Here is a 27,469-nt window from a genome sequence, read left to right on the forward strand (position 1 = left end):
TGGATAAACAGCGCTTGGGACTTGTAATCCTAGGGTTCGGGTTCGATCCCCGGCGATAGCGGAAAGCAAATGGGCAGAGTTTCTTTCACCCTGACTGTTACCTAGCAGTAAATAGATATCTGGGAGTTAGACAACTGCTACGGGCTGCTTCTGTCGGAAAATCCGACACCATTTAATAATCATACAGATAATAGCTGTATTGTATAAACAAGTTACCCATAGAAAACGTAACTTGTAGTGGAATTACCGTCTATAGAAAACGGGATATCATCACCACATACTATTATAATTCACCAGCTATTCTGCTGGGAATTGTTCTTAAATACATTAGTCTTTGGACTTTACCATCATAAAAACATCTTATATAAATTAACTTAATTATCAATATTAAAGTAGAGTAAATGTGACCCTTCTATCACTTTCTGACATGTGGACAATGTAAGCCAGGCGTCAGAGGGAGGAAGGAGGGCAGCCATTGTTGATACGAGACCAGAGGCTCACACGGGAGCAAATACGGCTCCTGTTAATTTTACTTGGACGTAGTGTTATGGAAACTAAAGGTGTACCATTATCAACACGCTGTCTACAAATTCAAGTTAAGTGTTCTTTCCGAAACCCATTATCTATCATTAGTGGCCATTAATGTCATTGGGTAGGGTTAGCCTGTTAGAACGCGAAATCGCCTCAAACTAAAGGTAATTAAGCCAGGTCTTTATTGTTCCATGTACTGTATAGTGTTTTCTCTGATATACTTGTCATATATAGGATTCTGGCTTCACAGCTAGCGCACTTTTGACAGGTCAAGACGAGGAAGCAAGATTTGTGCACCAGTTACTGGGTGATATGGAAGCTACCTCAAAGAGGATAATTTGGTGTCTACACCCTAGTTATACCTGGTGGACTAACCTGCTGTACTATAAGATAAGGAACCTCTTCAATGTATGTAGTTAATTCTGTAGTTTGATTGGCTGCATATATATAAATATAACCCCCCTAATGTGTAGAGGATCGATTTGTGAGATTAAGAGATTATTGCAGAAATACAGTCCACTTATCATTATACAAATTGCCATCGAAGTATATAAATTAACGTAAATATAAATTTTATATATATATTCATATAAATTAAATAAATATAAATCTCACAGGTCGGTTCCCACAGCTTCCTGGGAGAGGATGGCGGGCGGTTACAAAAATGTTGATTGACATTTGAGAGGCGGGCCGAAAGAGCAGAGCTCAATCCCCGCAAGCACAACTAGGTGAATACAACTAGGTGAACACACACACACACGCTTCATGGAGCACCCACCTAAAGAAAAGGAAAACTTGAATTTTTCCAGTTTTCCAGTTTCCAAATGGAAACGTTTCCATTTGGACTCTGAAAAAGGTTAAAAAAATAGCGACAAGGTTAGTCCCGGCATTGCGTGTCATGGGATATGAAAAGCGACTGAAGAAACTGAACCTGACGACGTTAGAAAAAAAGGAGGGAGCGGGGAGATATGATAACTGCATACAAAATACTTAGGGGAGGGGCAATGTGGACATGGACGAAATGTTCACACGGAATAGCAACAGAACGAGGGAACATGGGTGGAAGCTGGAAACTCAGATGAGTCATAGAGATGTTAGAAAGTTTTCTTTTACCGTGAGAGTAGTGGGGAAATGGAATGTACTCAAGGAACAGGTTGTGGAAGCAAACACTATCCATAGCTTTACAACTAGGTATGATAGAGAAGCACAGGAGTCATTGCTTTAAACAACCCAAAGCTAGAAAGGCGGGATCTAGAACCTAACGCTCGATCCTGCAGGCACAAATAGTTGAGTACACACACACACACACACACACACATTGACGGTTGAGAGGCGGGACCAAAGAGCCAGAGCTCAACCCCCGCAAACACAACTAGGTGAGTACAACTAGGTGAGTACACACACACACACACACACACACACACACACACACACACACACACACACACACACACACACACACACACACACACACACACACACACACACGCCAGCCGTGTTGATGGCTCGCTCATATGAATCATTAAAATGTAATGACCAAATTAGTCGCATTTGATGGTTGGGGGGTGGGGTGTGAGGGGTGGGGGTGAGGGGGGCAGGGGAGAGTTGCTGGGGGGAGACAAGAGAGGGGGGGGATTAACTAGGGGGAGGGGGCTGGGTGGGGGGCTTGAGAGGGCAGTAGTTAAATACGGCCATCAGCACAACACTAACCAGCCAATTTGCCGCTACAGCTCCCCATAGTTGGTATATTTGATTATCAGGTGCGAATGACTGCCATTAGGAATGGTGAAGAGGAGGGAGGGAAGGGAATGGGAGGTGAGAAATAGGTAATAGGAGTATAAGAGGAACAAGTAATTAGAGGATAAGGGAAAGTGAGGGGTGCCTACACCCCAGTGGCACTCTGATCGCTCCCAGTACTATATAGTCGTAATGGCTTGGTGCATTCTCTTGATAATTCAATTCCATTCCATTCACTACTAATGACGTTGAACACACGCGTAAAAATTTACGAAAGAGTCCTTATAGGTGACCTGCGACTGAAAGGTGGAGCCCATGAGCTAAATAATGCTCGGAACCACATATAGGTGAGTATATGAAGGCGTGGTCAGTCTTGAGTGACCAACATTAAAAAGATACCATATTCGGATTAGTAATTGCCTATTAATTCTCGTTAGAAATGTCAATAACATACCAACAGCGACATCCAAAAATCCTTACGACTCTCTACGTCTCTCTCTCTCTCTCTCTCTCTCTCTCTCTCTCTCTCTCTCTCTCTCTCTCTCTCTCTCTCTCTCTCTCTCTCTCTCTCTCTCTCCTCTTGCTTCGTCTCTATGTTAGCTAAATTGAAAATAGCCATTTGCTAAAGTGCCGTGAAAAATCTCCGGTACTTAGGCAACTGTACCGCCTGGCGTGGTTGTTTAGCGTGTTTGGGTCGTGGTTGTGGGGTTACGGGATGCCTGGAGGGAGGGGGGCGGGCACTGACGGAATGGTTGGGCGCATTGTTTGTGGCGTATAGTTGGAGTTGGAGGTTTATTGACGGTGAGGTTTCGGCCTGGAGATGGTTTGGCTTGAGCGTGGTTGTACCGTGATGATTGGGTGGGCTGGGGTATGGCTTGAGGCGTGTGGTTGGGGTCGGGGACGTAGTTGGTGATGCTGGGATTTGGTGCTTAGGGGCGTAATTGGTTGGGATTTTGGTTAGTGAGTCGCCATGCAGCTGGAAGCATGGCAGTAGCTTGGCTTTTATTTGAAAAAAAAAAAAGGTTGAAGGCTTAAAATGGCGGTTTTTTGCGCTTTCCCATCTGATAGTTTTCTTCCTTTTCTTCCCCCCCCCCCCTCAATCACCCACCATTCCCGTGGCGCTGTCAGCCCGTGGCACTATAGCGGCGACAGAGCCAACCAGTGCCAGTGTCGACGCTCAGCAAATTGATGACGTTGAGGAAACAGCGCTGAGAGTCCGTGTTTTGGAGTCATTCGATTATATGCGGAACGGAAGACAACCGCAGCGTGAGGATATACATGTTTTTGGTTGTGACTTGTCAAATGTGGGGGAGAGGGGAGACACAGGACTGACAACTCAGGCTTTTCTACCCCGTGGCCACACACACACACACACACACACACACACACACACACACACACACACACACACACACACACACACACACACACACACACACACACACACACACACAAACATACACATACACACACACACACACACACACACACACACACACACACACACACACACACACAAACACACACACACAAGGGGATTGATAGGGTAGATAAAGACAGTCTATTTAACACAAGGGGAACACGCACAAGGGGACACAGGTGGAAACTGAGTGCCCAAATGAGCCACAGAGATATTAGAAAGAACTTTTTTAGTGTCAGAGTGGTTGACAAATGGAATGCATTAGGGGGTGATGTGGTGGAGGCTGACTCCATACACAGTTTCAAGTGTAGATATGACAGAGCCCGATAGGCTCAGGAATCTGTACACCTGTTGATTGACGGTTGAGAGGCGGGACCAAAGAGCCAGAGCTCAACCCCCGCAAACACAACTAGGTGAGTACAACTAGGTGAGTACACACACACACACACACACACATACACATACACATACACACACACACACATACACACACACACACACACACACACACACACACACACACACACACACACACACACACACACACACACACACATACACACACACACACACACACACACACACACACACTACATATACTATACTACAGAAGAAGCTGGACGGTAGAGCGACGGTCTTGCTTCATGCAGGTCGGCGTTCAATCCCCGACCGTCCAAGTGGTTGGGCACCATTCCTTCCCTCCGTCCCATCCCAAATCCTTATCCTGACCCCTTCCCAGTGCTATATAGTCGTAATGACTTGGCGCTTACCCTCTTTATTATTTATAACATTAAATAGCTCAGTTCTATAACTGAACACTGGTACTGTTCAAGATCAGGGATCTGAACATGTACGTAGTCTAGCCGAGCATAATTATTCTATAGTCTCTGCGGCGTAGTTGTTAAGACGCTCGCCTGGCGTTTCGCAAGCGCTCTGTCCTGGGTTCGTATCCTGGCCAGGGAGGATTTACTGGGCGCAAATCCTTAACTGTAGCCTCTGTTTTTTTTAAACTAGCTAAACACAGATGCCGAAGAAATATAAGAAAATTCACCTTCGCAAATAGAGTGGTAGACGGTTGGAACAAGTTAAGTGAGAAGGTGGTGGAGGCCAAGACCGTCAGTAGTTTCAAAGCGTTATATGACAAAGAGTGCTGGGAAGACGGGACACCACGAGCGTAGCTCTCATCCTGTAACTACACTTAGGTAATTACACTTAGGTAATTACACACACACACACATTTTGCAAGAACTGGTGGCGGTCAAGAGGAACCTATAGGAGCGTCCTAGGCTTCCTCTTGTTAAGCAGACGAGGAGTCACAATAACGTGGCTGAAATATGTTGACCAGACCACACACTATAGAAAGTGAAGGGACGACGACGACGTTTCGGTCCGTCCTGGACCATTCTCAAGTCGATTGTGAAGCTTGTTTTTGTTAATTAAGTCTTTCCTCTTCTTAAGCTCGTCTTTTTTATCACCCAATCCGTTGGCATATTTGTTATCATTATGCATAAAGTGAGAAATAAAATAATAGGGGGGGTGGGGGGTAGGAGAAACAAATACTCTAGAAATAAAAGAGATATAGGAGACATTTTTAATTTTATTGCTCTATACTTCCCTCTTGTGAGGCTACGGGGCCTCAAAATTGCACCAGAGGTAGCAACCCCCCCTCCCCCCCCCCAGGTGCTATGTATACATATATATATACAACAATGATAACAAACGGTGATCTAACAATGATAACAAACGGTGATCTAACAATGATAACAAACGGTATATATATATATATATATATATATATATATATATATATATATATATATATATATATATATATATATATATATATATATATATATATATATTAGATGGCGGTTCCCTTCTGGAATATTAATTTCAAGATAAACAGGAACACGATTGTTGACAATACGAACATCTTGTTTAATTAAAATATTTACTTTTCAATTAAAATTCACAACGTTTCGAATACTAATTAGTATTCATCATCCGAACTAAAATACACAAAAATCGAATGAAATTTAAAGTTAACAAAGAACTTTGAAAACATAATAACATTTTTTAAACACCAAAATAACACACAAGTTATTAACTAACAAAACACGACAAAAAATGACCAAAGTCAACTTAAGTAATGATCTAACAAAGTAAGATTTGATAACATTCAACATTGACAATAAGGACTAAATAAAAATCACAATAAAGATTCAAATATTCTATGCAAGATCAAATTAAATAAAGTATTATCAAAGTACCCGCGTTAAACACGTTTTCTATACTTCGGCCTTGATAGGTTAGGTTAGCTATCCCTTTTTTTTACCTTTTCCTTTAGGTTTCTGAGTCAAAACTCAATCTCAAAACACAACCAATCTTGAATCTTGAAGATGTCCACGGTTGTTCCGGCAATATTTCTTATGCTCGCTGGGAGGACGTTGAACAACCGCGGACCTCTGATGTTTATACAGTGTTCTCTGATTGTGCCTCTGGCACCTCTGCTCTTCACTGGTTCTATTCTGCATTTTCTTCCATATCGTTCACTCCAGTATGCTGTTATTTTACTGTGTAGATTTGGGACCTGGCTCTCCAGTATTTTCCATGTGTATATTATTTGATATCTCTCTCGTCTCCTTTCTAGTGAGTACATTTGGAGAGCTTTGAGACGATTCCCAATAATTTAGGTGCTTTATCGCGTCTATGCGTGCCGTATATGTTCTCTGTATTCCCTATATTTCAGCAATCTCTCTGCTCTGAAGGGGTAAGTGAGTACTGAGCAGTACTCAAGACGGGACAGTACAAGTGACTTGAAGAGTACAACCATTGTGATGGGATCCCTGGATTTTAAAATTCTCGTAATCCATCCTATCATATTTCTGGCTGACGCCATCCCTTCAGGCTGACATTTTTCACGCTTCGAAGCTCATCAGCTGTTTAATAAATGTAAAAGACCGCTGCTATGATTGAGGAAAGATGTACAGGTTTCGTGGCAAGTCGAGAGAAGGAGCTGACCAAGGCGTGCGCCAAGCAAGCGTGTGACGCGTGGCGGGGGGCCGGAAGTGTGTGTGTGTGGCCGGACGCCTCACACTTCCGGCCAAGAAGCCCGGCCATGAGGGCTGTGGGCTGTGAGAGATGATATGAGGTACACTGTCTCCCTGGTGACCGCCTCCCTCCCCACTCACCCTCTCTCTCTCCAACCCACAACTAACAGTTTGTATAATTTCTTCACAGCACCAGCGCGCACGAGAGAGAGAGAGAGAGAGAGAGAGAGAGAGAGAGAGAGAGAGAGAGAGAGAGAGAGAGAGAGAGAGAGAGAGAGAGAGAGAGAGAGAGAGAGAGAGAGAAGAGAGAGAGAGAGAGAGAGAGAGAGAGAGAGAGAGAGAGAGAGAGAGAGAGAGAGAGAGAGAGAGAGAGAGAGAGAGAGAGAGAGAGAGAGAGAGAGAGAGAGTGTGTGTGTGGGAGAGTTGGATATATCATGGGTTGACCCTATTCTCTTTGCCTGTCTGCTTCTATCCCACTGGTTGGTTGGTAGGATTGGGGGGGGGGTACCTTTTGCTCTCTCTCTCTCTCTCTCTCTCTCTCTCTCTCTCTCTCTCTCTCTCTCTCTCTCTCTCTCTCTCTCTCTCTCTCTCTCTCTCTCTCTCTCTCTCTCTCTCTCTCTCTCTCTCTCTCTCTCTTATTTCTTCACGTCCTCCTTTTATTCCTTCATTCATCGATTCCTAATCTCCTTATTCCACTTTCATTGACCCCCCCCCATCCCCCATGTAATGTCCTCCTCCCCCACCACCACCCCCACACATATAATATATGGGTCCTTACTTTTTCCTCGTCCCAAAATAGTCGTCAACCCAACACCTCTCCTCCCGTTTCCTCACCAAGATAGGGCTCTCTCCCTCACACCCTCTTACGGGCTATTCATGACCGTGCCACCTCTTGGGTGGCTTAATCTTCATCAATCAATCAATCTCACACCCTCTTAACATTCCCATCTTCACCCCCATCTCACTCTCCCCAACCCTCAACCTACAACTCAAATGAGTTGAAGAAATCAAACTGTCCACCACCCGTACTCAAGAAGTGCCGGACCAACCGGGCTGTGGTGGTGGATACGTGGGCCTGCGGGCCGCTCCATGCAACAGCCTAGTGGACCAAGCTCTCACAAGCCGAGCCTGGCCTCAGGCCGAGCCTGGAGAGTAGAAGAACTCCCAGAACCTCATCCGAGAACAATCACGCGACAGGTAGAACCCAGCGGGTTTTCTTCCTATTGGGGAGTGTTGTGCATGCTGCTATGGCGGTGTGTCCACTCATAGGATGAGTGACGCTGCCCAATACACTCGCCCCTCGGGGCAAAATTAAAAAAAAAGGGGGGGGGGGGACAGTACAAGTACAAGTAGTCGGGGGACATGAAGCCCCAGACCCCCCCCCCCCTCCTCCAAGTATTCACTAATAGTTAACTACCGATATGTAAACACCACTCATCCGGCTCCCAGCATCCTCCACCGGCCTGGTGTGACAAATTAAACTACCCAAGAGGAAAAACACGGCCATTTATCTGTCCACCGTCCACTTCATCCGGCCGTGTAATTGAATTAAACCGGCCGCTGCCCGCTACAACGGCAGAAATGGTTCGTCTAATTCCCGGTGAAGGTAGAGTGCCTGTTGTCCCTCCTGGCACTCGGGTGACGGGGGAAGGGGAGGGGTGAGGCCGAAAATGGGGGAGATAGGGGGGATAGGGGGTGAGGCCGAAAATGGGGGAGATAGGGGGGTTAGGTGGTGAGGCGGAAATGGGGGAGACAGGGGGGGTTAGGGGGGTGAGGTTGAAGGGGGGAGTGGTGATAGAGGGAGGGGAAGGGGTGAGGGATGAGGCGGTAGAGGGGAGGAAATGGGGTGAGGTGGCTGAGAGGGGGAATGAGAAAAAGGCATGAGAGGGGTGAGAGAAAGGAGCAGGAATGGGAGAATGGCGTTGCCAGGGGAGAGGGGTGATGAGAAGGCATGGGTAAGGAGATGGGGTTTCAGAGGAAGAGGAGGAGCGTGAGGAAGGGGTAAGGAAAGGAGAAAGATGACGGGAAAGGGGGGGAACTAATTAAACAAATCTCTTTTCCATCCTCTCCCTCTCTTACTCCATTTCGCCTGAGCCTTTAAAACAATAGAAGGGAATGGATATGTAAACAAACGCATCTTCGACTTCATATCATTGCGCATCCACGACGCCATTTTGAAAGCTACCCGACACCTGTGAATCCGGATTCAGCGACTTCATGAACGTAAACACCCGGAATTCTGCCCGTTTAGTAAAGCTCTCAGACGACCGCCAGTTCTAAAGCGTTTCTAAACGTGTTTATTTCTTCTTCTTTCGGTCACGAAAAGCTTTAAAAACTACTGACTGGAAGAGAGGTTGTGACGTATTATATGAGTGGAAGAGTAATTACTTCAGCTCTTTGGACCCGCCTCTCAACTGTCAATCAACTGGTGGACAGGTTCCTGAGCCTATTGGGCTGTATTATATCTACATTTAAGACTGTGTATGGAGTCAGCCTCCACCACCACATCACTGCCTAATGCATTCCATCTGTTAACTACTCTGATACTGAAAACGTTCTTATTAATATCTCTGTGGCTCATTTGGGTACTAAGTTTCCAGCTGTGTTTCCTTGTTCGAGTACCACTCGTGTTAAATAATGCGTCCTTATCTACCTTGTCAATTCCCCTGAGAATTTTTTATATAGTGATCATGTCTCCGGGGCAGCGTGAGTGTTTGCGTGTGTCTGGGAGAGCGTTAGTGCGTGCGTATGTGTGTCTGGGTCAGCATAAGTGCGAGCGTGTGTCCGGGACAGCATAAGTGCGTGCGAGTGTCTGGGACAGCATAAGTGCGTGCGTGTGTCCGGGACAGCATAAGTGCGTGCGTGTGTCCGGGACAGCATAAGTGCGTGCGTGTGTCTGGGACAGCATAAGTGCGTGTGTGTGTCTGGGACAGCATAAGTGCGTGCGTGTGTCCGGGACAGCATAAGTGCGTGCGTGTGTCCGGGACAGCATAAGTGCGTGCGTGTGTCCGGGACAGCATAAGTGCGTGCGTGTGTCTGGGACAGCATAAGTGCGTGCGTGTGTCTGGGACAGCATAAGTGCGTGCGTGTGTCTGGGACCACATAAGTGCGTGCGTGTGTCCGGGACAGCATAAGTGCGTGCGTGTGTCCGGGACAGCATAAGTGCGTGCGTGTGTCTGGGGCCACATAAGTGCGTGCGTGTGTCCGGGACAGAGTTTGAGAACGAGTTCAAAAGTTTTTGTAGAGTTGATATCGCCCAAATCTGGTCTTGCGTTCTAATACTCACTCCTCGTCTCCTTTTAGCGAGGGGGGGGGGGAACTGAGGAAGGGGGGGGGGGCTGAGGGAGAGGGGGCTGAGGGAGAGGGGGGACTGAGGGAGAGGGGGGCCGAGGGAGACGGAAAAGGGTGAGGGGAAAAATCCCGTCAATTCGTGACACAACCACTCTCATGTCAGTCTGTCAAAGTGACACTGACAAAGTCAAAGTCGACAAAGCCGCCATAATTCGAGAAAGATGCACAGGTTTCGTATTGGTTGCGTCGTAAATGCTTGATCAATCCTGATCCTGGACGTTGTTATGGGGGGGCTGATTCAATCTGTATCAAGCGGCAAATGGAATATGTCTCCTTGGCACTGCTGAGGGGGGTGCCAAGCTTGGAGAAGGTGGTCTATGGCACCACTACTCCTCACTGGTTCTATTCTGCATTTCCTTCCGTACCTTTCGCTCCAGTATGCTGTTATTCTACTGTGTAAATTTGGGACCTGGCCCTCCAGTATCTTCCATGTGTTTAATATTTGATATCTCTCTCGTCTCCTTTCCAGCGAGAACATTTTGAGACGATCTCGGTAATTTAGATGTATTATAAGAACATAAGAACATAAGAACAAAGGCAACTGCAGAAGGCCTATTGACCCATACGAGGCAGCTCCTATTTATAACCACCCAATCCCTCTCATATACATGTCCAACCCGCGCTTGAAACAATCGAGGGACCCCACCTCCACCACGTTACGCGGCAATTGGTTCCACAAATCAACAACCCTGTTACTGAACCAGTATTTACCCAAGTCTTTCCTAAATCTAAACTAAATTATAGTGTCTATGTGTGCCGGATATCCTCCCATTCCCCTCTTTATCGTCCCCATTCCTCTTATACCGGCGGCCCTACCCACGTCACCCCCCCCCCCTCAACAGTCACCCCCCCCCCTCTCAAAAGTCACCCCCCCCTCTCAAAAGTCACCGCCGCCCCCCTCAACAGTCACCCCCCCCCTCAACAGTCATCCCCCCCTCAACCCCTCCCCCACTTTGTCTCAGAAGCCCAGAGGGGAGAATTTTGTGCCACTCTTGGTATTTCGGCTTTTAAAAATATACAATATTGTGACTCCAAAACTTCTCCTCCTCCTCCTCCCCCCTCCCCACCTTCCCCTCCTCTTGGCTTGTCACCCTCTTCCCTTACCAGGTCTTCTCCCCCCTCCCTCCGTACCCCCCCGTCCCCTCTACCCCCTCCCTACTGCAACACTACTGCATCATAACAAGAATAACTATACCCCCTCTTCTTCTCCTCTTCCCCCTTTCCCCTCTTCTTCTCGCCCCCTCCCTCCCTCCCTCTCTTCCTTCTCCCCCTTTTCTTTTCTCTTTCCCATCCCCAACCACTTTCCTCCCTCCTTCGCCCCCTCTCATATGCTCCTCTTCTGAATTAGTCTCCGTCCTCTTCTTCTTCTCCTCTCTATCCATCCTCTTCTTGCTATCTCCCTTTTCCCTCTACCCTTCTACAGCTTCTGCCCCCCCCCCCCGCTGCACAATATCCACTCTGTATGAATAAAGAGCTCGCAAATTACGTCGCGGGTTGCCAACTTTCGCGCGCAATCCACATTAATAGCAACGCCCCCCCCCCCAACCCCCCCCCACCCCCCGGCCGCCAAATGAAATTTTCGCAAAACGGCGCAATGACACTACGTTCCTTGACCGCCAAAATTAACTCTTTTGCGACGATTACCGCAGCGTCGCGTTCTCTGGGACACACACACACACACACACACACACACACACACACACACACACACACACACACACACACACACACACACACACACACACACACACACACGCACACACACACACACACACACACTCTCGTTAACTGGACGTCAGTCTCCTTCGCGAAATAAGCTTTGGCGAAGTCCTTAAACTCAGAGCCCACACGCCGTGAAACGAAACCTTTACATCTGATCTTAAGTCATGGCGAGGTTTGTTTATGTTTTTTTTTTTAAGACAGTTTACTAACTGCCCAAACGTCACAACCTCCGAGGTTGTTGTTGTTATAGACAGCTTCGTAGCGCTTCGGTGTTCATGAATTGTTTGATAATTGTAAACAAAGCCTGTTATAATATCGTGTCAGCAAGGCGGACAGCCCGCCTGTTATAATAACCTCGTGTCAGCAAGGCGGACAGCCCCCCTGCTATCATACCATCGTATCAGCAAGGCGGACAGCCCCCCCTCCTGCTATCATACCATCGTATCAGCAAGGTGGACAGCCCCCCCTCCTGCTATCATACCATCGTATCAGCAAGGTGGACAGCCCGCCTGCTATCATACCATCGTATCAGCAAGGCGGACAGCCCCCCTGCTATCATACCATCGTATCAGCAAGGCGGACAGCCCCCCCTCCTGCTATCATACCATCGTATCAGCAAGGTGGACAGCCCGCCTGCTATCATACCATCGTGTCAGCAAGGCGGACAGCCCGCCGGCTATCATATCTCACACTATAATTCCCCTTTCTAAACTTGTCTCTTCACTCGTACCTCACCGCCTTCGTTATCTCCCCCCCCAAAAAAAAAAAAATCCCCGCTATCATCACTACCCAGAATGACTTACCCTAATCATCGTATACCCCACCCCCCCCCTTCCCACCATTCCCCCTACCAACCAATCCTTTACCTATCCTCCCCCTTCTAACCAATCCTCTAACCCCCCTCCCCCCCCCTCCCCCTCCCTTCATTCGCCATACAATCATTCCAAATCTTATTTACTAAACTGGCATATATCTGCATGTATAATTAACATGTGTTGAAATGTTGCAGGCGACCAGGCCTAGGTGCTGACGAGAGGCCCGGGGCAATAGGCTGTTAACGGCCGATTTGGCTCCTCGAATTGTTGCTACCGGAAGGATGTGTTCGTTTGCTTGGATTGGTCTGTATGGCCACGGCCTCCGCTTCTTGCAGGGGGTTGGTGTTCGCTCCCCCCCCCCCTCCCCTGATGGGATGGTTGGGCACTCTTTCTCACTCTGTCCTCATATCCCAGCTCCTTGTCCTCATATCCCAGCTCCTTGTCCTCATATCCGAGCTCTTTGTCCTCATATACCAGCCCCTTGTCCTCATATACCAGCTCCTTGTCCTCATATCTCAGCCCCTTGTCCTCATATACCAGCTCCTTGTCCTCATATCTCAGCCCCTTGTCCTCATATCCTTTCCAGGTGCTATATAGTCATATTGACTTTGGACTTTCTCCTCACAATTAGCTAACCCATTAGGAAGAAAACCCTGCTCAACGGGCTTTGTTAAGTAACAATTACAGTAATTACAGGTAGTTCAGAAATCTGAAATTAATACAAGTGGTAGACTACACGAGATAACGACAAAACACTGGACATACATAGTGTCAATTCCAGTAGTTACCGAGGTTGAAGGGGTTTATTTATGGGGTGCCTGATTGGATGCCTCGGCCTTGTGCGTCTCCTGGTAGACCAGTGTCCGAGGACGTCCAGCTGGTCTGGGAGGCGTATAATAAGACCTATCAAAATCCTCAGATTAGGCAAAATTGTAATGAATTTTGTCAATAAAGATGTTAATAATAATATAACTTGGAGGCGTATAATAAGACCTATCAAAATCCTCAGATTAGGCAAAATTGTAATGAATTTTGTCAATAAAGATGTTAATAATAATATAACTTGGAGGCGTATAATAAGACCTATCAAAATCCTCAGATTAGGCAAAATTGTAATGAATTTTGTCAATAAAGATGTTAATAATAATATAACTGCTTGCGCTGCCCAGCCTAGGAGTTTCCAGACAAGTATCGTTAGCGCCTGTGTTTCTTTGTTTACTTTGTCTGTTTATTTTGTTACCGTGTCTGCGGGTAACAAAACAAAACAAAAACAAAACAAACAAAATGTCTGGTTTGTCTCCGTGTTTGGTTTCGCCCTGTTGGGCGGTGTGTTTGTGTATTTGTTCTGAGTGCACTTTTTTTTTTTGGTTGTGCTCTGTGTGTGTGTTGTGTTGGTTCTAGAGCTGTTTGTGTGTGTGTTTGTTGTGTTGGTTCTAGAGCTGTTTGTGTGTGTGTTGTGTTGGTTCTAGGGCTGTTTGTGTGTGTGTTTGTTGGTTCTAGAGCTGTTTGTGTGTGTGTTGTGTTGGTTCTAGGGCTGTTTGTGTGTGTGTTTGTTGGTTCTAGAGCTGTTTGCGTGTGTGTTGTGTTGGTTCTAGGGCTGTTTGTGTGTGTGTTGTGTTGGTTCTAGAGCTGTTTGTGTGTGTGTTGTGTTGGTTCTAGGGCTGTTTGTGTGTGTGTTTGTTGGTTCTAGAGCTGTTTGTGTGTGTGTTGTGTTGGTTCTAGGGCTGTTTGTGTGTGTGTTGTGTTGGTTCTAGAGCTGTTTGTGTGTGTGTTGTGTTGGTTCTAGGGCTGTTTGTGTGTGTGTTGTGTTGGTTCTAGGGCTGTTTGTGTGTGTGTTGTGTTGGTTCTAGGGCTGTTTGTGCTGTGTGTTGTGTTGGTTCTAGGGCTGTTTGTGCTGTGTGTTTGTTGTGTTGGTTCTAGGGCTGTTTGTGTGTGTGTGTTGTGTTGGTTCTAGGGCTGTTTGTGTGTGTGTTGTGTTGGTTCTAGGGCTGTTTGTGCTGTGTGTTGTGTTGGTTCTAGGGCTGTTTGTGCTGTGTGTTTGTTGTGTTGGTTCTAGGGCTGTTTGTGTGTGTGTGTTGTGTTGGTTCTAGGGCTGTTTGTGTGTGTGTGTTGTGTTGGTTCTAGGGCTGTTTGTGTGTGTGTTGTGTTGGTTCGAGGGCTGTTTGTGCTGTGTGTTTGTTGTGTTGGTTCTAGGGCTGTTTGTGTGTGTGTTGTGTTGGTTCGAGGGCTGTTTGTGCTGTGTGTTTGTTGTGTTGGTTCTAGGGCTGTTTGTGTGTGTGTTGTGTTGGTTCTAGGGCTGTTTGTGTGTGTGTGTTGTGTTGGTTCTAGAGCTGTTTGTGTGTGTGTTGTGTTGTGTTGGTTCCTGCGTGTTCCGGTTCTGAACTTCCTGTCTGTCTTGGCTTGTAGTGTTGCTTGTGTGGGGCCTTTCAGGCTGGCTTGTCACTAGATTTGTATTATTTTATACTTTGTCATTCTGAGTCTTTTTTTTGTTTTCTGTTGTACGCTTATTTGTTTTTTTTTATGTTTCCTTTCTGTTGTTCTCATGTTTGTTTGTGCTTTATGGATCACTGCTTGTACTTGAGGTTATCTTGAGATGATTTCGAGGCTTTAGTGTCCCCGCGGCCCGGTCCTCGACCAGGCCTCCACCCCCAGGAAGCAGCCCGTGACAGCTGACTAACACCCAGGTACCTATTTTACTGCTAGGTAACAGGGGCATAGGGTGAAAGAAACTCTGCCCATTGTTTCTCGCCGGCGCCTGGGATCGAACCCAGGACCACAGGATCACAAGTCCAGCGTGCTGTCCGCTCGGCCGACCGGCTCCCTCTGTTTTGACTAGCTGTTTTTATTTGTAGTTCATGTACTTTCCTATGTATTTTTTTTTGTTCTTTGTTATCGTTTTTGTTTCTTTGTTATGATAAATGTTATCAACATAACATTTATCTGTTATGTTGCTCTGTGTTATTTTATGTCTTTCAATGTTCTTTGTAATTTTATGATTTACTGTTTATATGGTTGCATGTAAGCTGTTTCACTTTGTTTTAACAATAACAAGAAAAAAAAATCTATTAGTTACATTTCGAACGCACCAGTCGGAACACTGTGAGTTAAATATCACGATAACCCTTAATAGTTGAATAAAATACCGTAGTCTAACTGTGTGTTTCGCTAATTTCCAACTTCCTGGCTACCGCTTCCTCTTTCATTTATCGTGTCTATGTTCCGTCATTCGTGCTTCTTGGTTTATCAGCTCTCCCCTCTTCTATCAATGGTCCTTTCATTCTTCCCTTCTCTTAATGGTCCTTCTCATTCTTCCCTTCTCTTAATGGTCCTTCTCATTCTTCCCTTCTATCAATGGTCCTTCTCATTCTTCCCTTCTATCAATGGTCCTTCTCATTCTTCCCTTCTATCAATGGTCCTTCTCATTCTTCTCTTCTATCAATGGTCCTTCTCATTCTTCCCTTCTCTTAATGGTCCTTCTCATTCTTCCCTTCTCTTAATGGTCCTTCTCATTCTTCCCTTCTATCAATGGTCCTTCTCATTCTTCCCTTCTCTTAATGGTCCTTCTCATTCTTCCCTTCACTCAATGGTCCTCCTCAATCTTCCTTTCTCTCTCTCTCTCAATGTCATTCACACACTCGTACATACATTGTCACTTTCATCTATATTGCCCAACCACTCTGACTGGACGGTAGAGCGACGGTCTCGCGTCATGCAGGTCGGCGTTCAATCCCCCGACTGTCCACAAGCGGTTGAGCACCATTCCTAATTTCCATCCCAAATCCTTATCCTGGCCCCCTTCCCAGTGTTATATAGTGGTAATGGTGTGGCGTTTTCTCCTGATAGTTCCTACTCATCCCTTTCTGTTTCTCAGTCCTCTTACCCTCCCTTATTTTCCCCTTATTTTATCTTCCCTACATCCTCCCCCTGCCCCCCCCCCCCACTCCCTGGCTTCCCCCCTCCCCCTCCCCTGCCCTTGCCCCTGCCCCTGCCCCTGCCCCCTCTGTCAGTTACAGTTACAATATCCGGTTCTATCGACGTCCTTATCCGGACACTAACACCTTTCTGTCCGCTCCAGCGAGACTCCTGATCCTTCGAATGGACGAGGCGGAGGAGAAGAGAAAGAGAGGAAGAAGAGAAAGAGAGGAAGACGAAGGCCAGGAAGAGGAAAATAAAGGGGAAGAAAGAACACAAATGGAGTGATAAAGGAGAGGAGGCGGAGGAGTGGGAGAATAAATATTGGTGTTCTCATGTACAGATAAAATTGACGTACATGTACACCTGCTCAGGACGTACACAGGTGAGTACCCCCCCTTACAGGGGGGGTCATTTATCTCTTCTAGGTGGACCCCCTTACCCCTAGCCCTTATAAGTGGAACCCCTTAGCCTTCAGAAGTCTCAACCCCATCTTTTTCCGAGTGAAACACCCCTTTCACCCCACTAATTCCCCCCCAACCACCCCTTAATCTAATTCCCACCACAACCCCCCTTACCCCCCTTAATTATCACCCCACGCCCCCCCCCCCCTCCCCCTCGTCACAGGCGCAATAATATGCTTCTCACCACATTTAGAACAAAATCTCTCCCCACAGAAATCTGTAAATTTCACTTAATTTCGAAATAAACTACTTTTTTTTGGTCTGGATTGTACATAATTGCATATATAATAAAAAACGTGTAATCTTTAATGTGACGGAGAGGGTGCGTGCAGATCTATTTTTGACAGAGCTGTTTAACACTTTTATGGTCACTAAAATGTTTTATGGCCTGTAAACAAACCTGTATTAGATCCTGCCAGCATGAATATGCTATATTAAAACTTATTAAACAGGATTTGTCAGTGAATGGAGGATTATATAATGTCACGTGTTAATATGTGTGTGTGGGTGTGTGTGTGTGTGTGTGTGTGTGTGTGTGTGTGTGTGTGTGTGTGTGTGTGTGTGTGTGTGTGTACTCACCTAGTTGTACTCACCTAGTTGTGCTTGCGGGGGTTGAGCTCTGGCTCTTTGGTCCCGCCTCTCAACTGTCAATCAACTGGTGTACAGGTTCCTGAGCCTATTGGGCTCTATCATATCTACACTTGAAACTGTGCATGGAGTCAGCCTCCACTACATCACTGCCTAATGCATTCCATTTGTCAACCACTCTGACACTAAAAAAGTTGTTTCTAATATCTCTATGGCTCATTTGGGCACTCAGTTTCCACCTGTGTCCCCTTGTGCGTGTGCCCCTTGTAATAAATAGCCTGTCTTTATCTACCCTATCAATTCCCTTCAGAATCTTGAATATGGTGATCATGTCCCCCCTAACTCTTCTGTCTTCCAACGAAGTGAGGTTTAATTCCCGTAGTCTCTCCTCGTAGCTCATACCTCTCAGCTCGGGTACTAGTCTGGTGGCAAACCTTTGAACCTTTTCCAGTTTAGTCTTATGCTTGACTAGATATGGACTCCATGCTGGAGCCGCATACTCCAGGATTGGTCTGACATATGTGGTATATAATGTTCTGAAAGATTCCTTACACAAGTTTCTAAAGGCCGTTCTTATGTTAGCCAACCTGGCATATGCTGCTGATGTTATCCTCTTGATATGAGCTTCAGGGGACAGGTCTGGCGTGATGTCAACCCCCAGGTCTTTCTCTCTCTCTGACTCTTGAAGTATTTCATCTCCCAAGTGATACCTTGTATCTGGTCTCCTGTTTCCTACCCCTATCTTCATTACATTACATTTGCTTGGGTTAAACTCTAACAGCCATTTGTTCGACCATTCCTGCAGCTTGTCCAGGTCTTCTTGAAGCCTCAAACTGTGTGTGTGTGTGTGTGTGTGTGTGTGTGTGTGTGTGTGTGTGTGTGTGTGTGTGTGTGTGTGTGTGTGTGTGTGTGTGTGTGTATGTGTGTGTGTGTGTGTGTGTGTGCGTGCGTGCGTGTGTGTGAAAGACATTTCCTGCATCTAACCTCTCGAATCACTCTGCCAGGTGATGCTCCCCAGTGTATGTGTTCTTCAGTGAGGAATCCTGGGCAGCGGATGCCAGTCGGCGCCCCATATTCGCCTGACCTGATCTAATTGCGTCTCCAGCATTCTCATGCAAAACTGGACTCTAGCCTGCCGTTTCCTGCGGCAATGAAGGGAAGTCATTCTCGGAGAGCGAAGATATGTCTAGACTTCTAGACTATCAGAGTGTTATCTAAGGGCTGTGCAACCTCATCCTTTTTCTTAATTATATATATATATATATATATATATATATATATATATATATATATATATATATATATATATATATATATATATATATATATATATATATACTTACTGTACTTGGGCTGATTCTTAAACAATGTTCATCTTCTGCTATTAGAGAAGACAGCGAGGATAAAGGCTCCCTTTCACCTACACTGTCGTGTCTTTTTAGAAAGTTTAGAACTATTTTAGAAAGTGTCTCTATTTTTAAAATGAAAATTGAGTTAGAGAGCTGTGAGTAGTCGACTCAGCTGTTTATCCATTAAGTCTCATCTTCTCTTAAGTATGTGTTAAGTTGCTATATTATTCTAGTTTTGTGATTATAATTTGGTCTTTTACTTGTATATAGTTTTCTTGTAACTTTTTGAATATTAATTTTAGTGAGCATATATTGATATATATTGATATGCATTTAACTGTTTTTAGCCAAAGTAGCATTTTAAATATCATGGTATATAGCATTGCAAATTGGCCTTGTAAATATTCTGTTTTTTAGCACTGATGATGGAGTTTGGCGCCCCCCAAAACGTCTTGTTTTAATCAATTACAAATGTATATCTTTTTGTCTTACAGAGCTACTCCAACAGACCTACAGGTGGCTGTTAGCCAGGGCAAAGGAGCCATACTTCCGGTAGGCCATTAGAGGCGGGGAGGGTGTTTAGTGTCCTTCCTGAGAACACACACACACACACACACACACACACACACACACACACACACACACACACACACACACACACACACACACACACACACACACACACGCTCAGGAATCTGTACACCAGTTGATTGACAGTTGAGAGGCGGGACCAAAGAGCCAAAGCTCAACCCCCGCAAGCACAATTAGGTGAGTACACACATACAAGACCTGGAGTGACCTCTTCACACACCTGCCTATTGACCTCGGTTCCTACAATGCTATAATCTCCTGTGAGTTGTCTTATGTCACTAAGCACAAGCAAGACTTCCGAAGCGGCTCCTGTAAACATTCGATTTGAGCAAGCGAATGATTTCCAGGAGAAGTGGCCTCCTTCCCCTGTTACCTAGCAGTAAAATAGGTACCTGGGTGTTAGTCAGCTGTCACGGGCTGCTTCCTGGGGGTGGAGGCCTGGTCGAGGACCGGGCCGCGGGGACACTAAAAAGCCCCGAAATCATCTCAAGATAACCTCAAGATAACCTTCTACCCCTCAAATACTGCAGCTCAACAGTAAACAGGAAGTATAGAGAGGAAGATATCCTTGTTCATTCACATTTTTCTTAATCAGGACGTTGATGGTGAGAGTAACAATCAACTCATCATCCATCTTCACCCTCCAGGTCAGTCTAGTTCTTAAGAGTCTACCTACAAGCCTTTCTCTCTCTCTCTCTCTCTCTCTCTCTCTCTCTCTCTCTCTCTCTCTCTCTCTCTCTCTCTCTCTTTCTGCCCCTCCGGGTTCTCTTCCCCAACGAGTCAGCGAGAATTATTACCAGCCCTGAAGTGTTTCGTGTCCCGACTACACAATATGGGAGGGAAATCAACAGGAAAAAGAAGAAGAAGAGATCTAGCTGCTACTGCCAACGAGACACCAGCAACAGTAGCAGCAACGGTAACAATAGTCACAACAGAAGCAGGAGCAGCGGCGGTAATAACAGTACTAGGAACGGCCAGCTATATCAACGGCAAAGTTGAGCCAATAGCACAACAGTAGCGACAGCAGCGCTAGCAGCAACAACAGCAGCGCCCACAGCAGCAGCAACAGCAGTGTCAACAACAGCAGCAGCAGCAACAGCAGTGTCAACAACAGCAGCAGCGTCAGCAACAGCATCAGCAGCAGCAGCGTCAGCAACAGCGTCAGCAACAACAGCGTCAGCAACAACAGCGTCAGCAGCAGCAGCGTCAGCAACAGCATCAGCAACAACAGCGTCAGCAACAGCATCACCCGCAGTAGGAACAGCAACAGCAGCGTCAGCAACAGCGTCAGCAACAGCATCACCCGCAGTAGGAACAGCAACAGCAGCGTCAGCAACAGCGTCAGCAACAGCGTCAGCAACAGCGTCAGCAACAACAGCGTCAGCAACAGCATCACCCGCAGTAGGAACAGCAACAGCAGCGTCAGCAACAGCAGCAGCAACAACAGCGTCAGCAACAGCAGCACCCGCAGTAGGAACAGCAACAGCAGCGTCAGCAACAGCGTCAGCAACAGCAGCAGCAACAACAGCGTCAGCAACAGCAGCACCCGCAGTAGGAACAGCAACAGCAGCGTCAGCAACAGCAGCACCCGCAGTAGGAACAGCAACAGCAGCGTCAGCAACAGCAGCAGCAACAACAGCGTCAGCAACAGCAGCACCCGCAGTAGGAACAGCAACACCAGCGTCAGCAACAGCATCACCCGCAGTAGGAACAGCAACAGCAGCGTCAGCAACAGCAGCAGCAACAACAGCGTCAGCAACAGCAGCACCCGCAGTAGGAACAGCAACAGCAGCGTCAGCAACAGCAGCAGCAACAGCAGCGTCAGCAACAGCAGCGTCAGCAGCGTCAGCAGCGTCAGCAACAGCAGCGTCAGCAGCAACAGCAGCAACATTACAAAATCACCCCAGAGAGAGCGCACCACAGACATAAGAGGGCGGAAACGAGTGTTAAAGACTGGGAACTGCTCCGGACGTCTCAAGTGGTGGAGGTGGCGGCCAGGGCTGTCTGCTCCAGCGGCCACACACACACACACACACACACACACACACACACACACACACACACACACACACACACACACACACACACACACACACACACACACACACACACACACCAGAAGAAGTAAAGAAGCACCTACAGGAGCTGGAGGTGACCAGACAACATATATCCCCTGGGATACTAAAAGAGGCAGCTGAAGCCTTGTGCAGCCCACTTGCCATGATATTTAATTCCTCTCTAGAAACGGGAGAACTTCCTGAAAGCTGGAAAAGGGCTCATGTGGTGCCAATCTACAAGGAAAGGGACAAGAAGACAGAAACCGTTAAACTACAGACCCGTATCAATAACAAGTTTCCCCTGGAAGTTACTACGCGTGACTGATCCGAAGCAGGTCAGTAGAACATTTAGAACACTTAAAACTTTGTCTCAAGGCACTAGCACGCACTTAGTAAAGGAAAATCCTGCGTGATAAACTTGCTGGAGTTCTATAGCAAGATGACAGGAAATCAAACAAGAGAGAGAGAGAGAGAGAAGGACAGGCAGACTGCATATTCCTCGACAGTGAGAAAGCCTCTGATACGGTCCCGCATGAAAGACTTCTACTGAAACTAGAGAAGCAGGGTTGTGTATCTGGAAGAGTCATAAGGTGTGTCAGAGAGTATCTCTCAGGAAGGAAGCAGAAGGTTACAGTGAGAGCAGAGACATCAGAGTGGAGAGAGAGGTTACCAGTGGAGTACCGCAAGGGTCGGTTCAAGGGGCCCATCCTGTTTCTCATATATGTCAACGACCTGACAGTGGAAATTAGGTCCTTCATGTCATGTCTGCAGATGATGCAAAACTAATGAGAAGAGTCAGATCAGGGTTAGATTGTGATGCATTGTAAGATGATTTGGACACACTCCAGAAGTGGTTAGAAAAATGGCTGCTAGAGTTTAACCCAGCCAAATGCAAAGTTATGAGGATTGGACCAGGAGTGCGAGAGCCAATGCAGCAATATAGAATGAAGGGAACACAGATTCTTCAATCAGAAAAGGAGAAAGACCTGGGAGTGGACTAATATGATGCCAGAAGCACACATTAGTAGAACAACAGTTGCATATGACATACTGGCCATCATCCGCATATCCTTCAAAATTCTTGAGAAAGGATTGATTGATTGATGAAGATTAAGCCACCCAAGAGGTGGCACGGGCATGAATAACCCGTAAGTGGTGGCCCTTTTGAGCCATTACCAGTATCAAAAGATGATACTGGAGATCTGTGGAGGCGCAACTGCACCCTACGTGACGGGAGATGTCTCCCGGACCAAATGATGACCAAATGGTGTTGAGAAAGGGGCATTCTGGGCTTCATATACACCAAAGGTGACAACCACACTTGAATATGCATCCCCACCATTGAACCCTTCCCTGAAAAAAGACAAGGAGAAACAAGAAAAGGTCCAGATATATGCAACACGACTCGTTCTTGAGTTGAAGGGCTTAAGCTAAGATGAAAGACTGAGAGAACTGGACCTTACCACATTGGAGGAGAGATAGGGGAGGGGACATGATAACAACATATAAGATTCTAAGGGAAATTAATAAGGTAGATAAAGCAGCATTGCTCAAATCTAGGAACAGCATAACGTGGGGTCACAGATGGGAACTTGAGACGCAAATGAGTCACAGGGATATCAGAAAGAACTTTTTCAGTCTTAGAGCTGTCAGTCAACGGAACAGTTTAGACGTAGGAGTCGTTGAAGCTAATTCGATTTTTCAGGTCCGGCTCTGACGTGTCCAGACACAATACGTCACCCTACCGTGTCCTCTGACGTGTCCAGACACAATACGTCCCCCTACCGTGTCCTCTGACGTGTCCAAACACAATACGTCACCCTACCGTGTCCTCACGTCCGGCTTTGACGTGTCCAGACACAGTACGTCCCCCTACCGTGTCCTCTGACGTGTCCAAACACAATACGTCACCCTACCGTGTCCCCAGGTCCGGCTTTGACGTATCCAGACACAGTACGTCCCCCTACCGTGTCCTCTGACGTGTCCAGACACAGTACGTCCCCCTACCGTGTCCTCACGTCCGGCTTTGACGTGTCCAGACACAGTACGTCCCCTACCGTGTCCTCTGACGTGTCCAGACACAGTACGTCACCCTACCGTGTCCTCTGACGTGTCCAGACACAGTACGTCCCCCTACCGTGTCCTCTGACGTGTCCCTCTCCTCCCAAAGGGACGTGGAGCAGTGTCATAAAAATCAACCTGCCAATCTGGCCCCTGAGGCCCAAAAGGCTTAACATGTCGGCTATTCTCCCAGGACGGTGTAGATATTCCAGTCATATTTCGATAGGAAATGATGGTATATATATATATATATATATATATATATATATATATATATATATATATATATATATATATATATATATATATATATATATATATATATATATATATATATATATATATATATATATATATATATATATATATATATATATATATATATATATATATATATATATTTCCCAACTGAGGGAAAAAAAAACAAAATGCATTTAAACTCTTTAATTGCATGTTTCACATTTTAACTTTGATTATTCCTCTCAAAGAGTATATATGTGATATACATATTATAAAGGGAAGGATAATGGTGAGCTACGATTTTCTTCCGTAACTTATTAAGGGATTTGCAAAAAAAAAAAAAATGTCTAATTTTTTTTAGCCTAGAAAAAAAATTTAGTTTTTTTTTAGACTAGAAAAAAATCTAGGTTTTTTTTAGCCTAGAAACAAAATTTCTAGGCTTTTTTAAGCCTAGAAAAAAAATCTAGGCTAGTTCACGTGGGTTTTCTACCCTATGTAGGCGCGGTCTTAATACCTATCCTGATCATAATGGGTCACGGAAGGGACTTATCTATCCCCCATTGATGCCACAACGAGCCTAGCATCTGATGTATTACCAGGAGTTTACCTGGAATGGGTTCTGAGAGTTGTTCTACTACCCAAAGCCCTAGTTAGCCTCTAACCACAACACGCACCACCGCCCACCTCCATCCTGGCTAGATTGTATAGCAATCTAGCCCCGTCCAGTTACTAGCCCCAGTCCTAGTCCTAGTCCTAACCTCTCTTGAGGATAGGGACACATCTAGCCCTGTTCTTACTCGCACCTAACCTGAACGTACGAATCTATCTAATTCACCTAGCCTATCTATCTAATCCACCTAGCCTATCTATCTAACTCACCTAGCCTATCTATCTAATTCACACCTAGCCTATCTATCTAATTCACCTAGCCTATCTATCTAATCCACCTAGCCTATCTATCTAATCCACCTAGCCTATCTAATCCACCTAGCCTATCTATCTAATCCACCTAGCCTATCGCGGCTGATGCATATCGGTCCGGGGAAAGCGTCACTATTACGGGGCATTTATACTCACTAAAGCGTCGGGATATTGACGCAGTGGTCGATAACGTCAACTTTGCGATGCATTAAGTCACAGGAGAGGAAGCAGCAGAAGACATCCTATACAGACGCTCCAAACTTGACTTCGAAACAGCCCGGCACGAAGTGAAGAAGTTCTCTCGTTCTCAAGTTCTCTCGTTCTCAAGTTCTCTTGTGAAGTTCTCTTGTGAAGTTCTCTTGTGAAGTTCTCTTGTGAAGTTCTCTTGTGAAGTTCTCTTGTGAAGTTCTCTTGTGAAGTTCTCTTCTGAAGTTCTCTTCTGAAGTTCTCTTCTGAAGTTCTCTTGTGAAGTTCTAGGAGAATGACGCTGCCCCACTGGCAAGTGAAGCCAACAATTCAACCAACTAAAACCCAAAAATCAACCCCAAATAGGAGCCGGTCGGCCGAGCGGACAGCACGCGGGGCTTGTGATCTTGTGGTCCTGGGTTCGATCCCAAGCGCCGGCGAGAAACAATGGGCAGAGTTTCTTTCACCCTATGCCCCTGTTACCTAGCAGTAAATTAGGTACCTGGGTGTTAGTCAGCTGTCACGGGCTGCTTCCTGGGGGTGGAGGCCTGGTCGAGGACCGGGCCGCGGGGACACTAAAGCCCCGAAATCATCTCAAGATAACCTCAAGAAATACCCTTTAAAAAAAACATATAAATAAATTAATTTAGGATTGAACTTCCAAAGACTACAGATGAAAATTAAACCATGAAAATTAAACCTGCCTTAATTAAAAATTAAAATAATTAATTAAAATATTAATTAATATTAATTAATATTATTAATATAATTAATATAATTAATAATATTAATTAAAAAATTAATTAATTAAAATTAATAATAATTAATTAAAAATTTAATTAAAATTAAAAAAAATTAAAGAGTGGATAGCCACTCTTCGAAGGCTAGATACAGCAGTGTCATTCTATCCCCCATCCTTCCCCCCAACCCCCCGCATGAGGAGGGATAGGGGGGATAGTGGCTCTGCTGTTCATTGAGATGGGGACCGAGGCCTCTCAGCCTATCTAATTAATTAAGACCTTGGCCTCAACTGCGCCTCGTCCAGATTTACCCCTCAAGACCTAGAATGAAATTTCCATATAATTACATTTTAAGGCTCTGCAAATGGGTGCCAATTAACTCCCATGGATGTTGGGAATCCGGAGAGGATAAGGTACGCCAGCCAGGTGGTCCCTGGAGACCTTAGGGCCAGCTAGGTGGCACCCAGGTGGTCCCTGGAGACCTTAGGGTCAGCTAGGAGGCACCCAGATGGTCCCTGGAGACCTTTGGGTCACCTAGGTGGTCCCTGGAGACCTTAGGGTCAGCTAGGTGGCACCCAGGTGGTCCCTGGAGACCTCAAGGTCAGCTAGGAGGCACCCAGGTGGTCCCTGGAGACCTCAGGGTCAGCTAGGAGGCACCCAGGTGGTCCCTGGAGACCTTAGGGTCAGCTAGGAGGCACCCAGATGGTCCCTGGAGACCTTTGGGTCACCCAGGTGGTCCCTGGAGACCTTAGGGTCAGCTAGGTGGCACCCAGGTGGTCCCTGGAGACCTCAGGGTCAGCTAGGAGGCACCCAGGTGGTCCCTGGAGACCTTTGGGTCACCTAGGTGGTCCCTGGAGACCTCAGGGTCAGCTAGGAGGCACCCAGGTGATGCCTGAAGACCTTAGGGTCAGATAGGTGGCATCCAGGTGGTCCCAGTCTGGGAAACCTTCGACACAACCAATTTACCCGTAGTGCTTCTTTATCTATCTGTCTGTCTATCTGTCTCTCTCTCTCTCTCTCTCTCTCTCTCTCTCTCTCTCTCTCTCTCTCTCTCTCTCTCTCTCTCTCTCGAAGACACAAGAGAGAGGTGGCCGTCCCCAACCTACTGACAATGGTGGCCACGAACCCATTACAACGTGTAATTAATTGTAGTAATTGGATTTTTACGCTAGAGATCAGCAGAAATTAGAACCTACACTGAGACGGCTCCGAGGGGCGCAGTGTACATGCGCTCCTGTGGCCTATTTGTACCTACACCCAGCAACCTAGAGACGGAGATAGGGCATAATGGTGGATTGTGTGTACTCACCTAGTTGTACTTACGTAGTTGTGCTTGCGGGGATTGAGTTCTGGCTCTTTGGTCCCGCCTCTCAACTGTCAATCAACTGGTGTACAGGTTTCTGAGCCTACTGGGCTCTTATCATATCTACACTTGAAGCTGTGTATGGAGTCAACCTCCACCACATCACTGCCTAATGCATGTGTGTGAGAGAGAGAGAGAGAGAGAGAGAGAGAGAGAGAGAGAGAGAGAGAGAGAGAGAGAGAGAGAGAGAGAGAGAGAGAGAGAGAGAGAGAGAGAGAGAGAGAGAGAGAGAGAGAGAGAGAGAGAGAGAGAGAGAGAGAGACACTGAGACAGAGACAGAGACACAGACACAGACAGAAATGACAGAAACAATGCCCTATGATTGGGAAAAATAGGTCAGGAATCAATGCATAAGACAACCGACGGTTAGA

The 27,469-nt window shown here is 46.3% G+C and overlaps 2 protein-coding genes across 2 annotated transcripts in view; one reads left to right on the forward strand and one right to left on the reverse strand.

Moving 5' to 3' along the window:
* LOC123755372 (ras GTPase-activating protein raskol) overlaps positions 1 to 27,469 on the reverse strand; it is a 378,842-nt gene that overhangs the window by 282,153 nt on the left and 69,220 nt on the right. The window lies entirely within an intron of this gene.
* LOC138366740 (sericin-2-like) lies at positions 16,722 to 22,588 on the forward strand. Its single transcript, XM_069328017.1, has 4 exons — positions 16,722 to 16,822; positions 19,434 to 19,491; positions 20,538 to 21,101; positions 22,436 to 22,588. Exons 1-4 carry the CDS (start codon positions 16,722 to 16,724, stop codon positions 22,586 to 22,588), a joined length of 876 nt encoding a protein of 291 aa, XP_069184118.1.

The sequence above is a fragment of the Procambarus clarkii genome, chromosome 20 (genome assembly GCF_040958095.1).
Source record: "Procambarus clarkii isolate CNS0578487 chromosome 20, FALCON_Pclarkii_2.0, whole genome shotgun sequence".
Classification (NCBI taxonomy): Eukaryota; Metazoa; Arthropoda; class Malacostraca; order Decapoda; family Cambaridae; genus Procambarus; species Procambarus clarkii.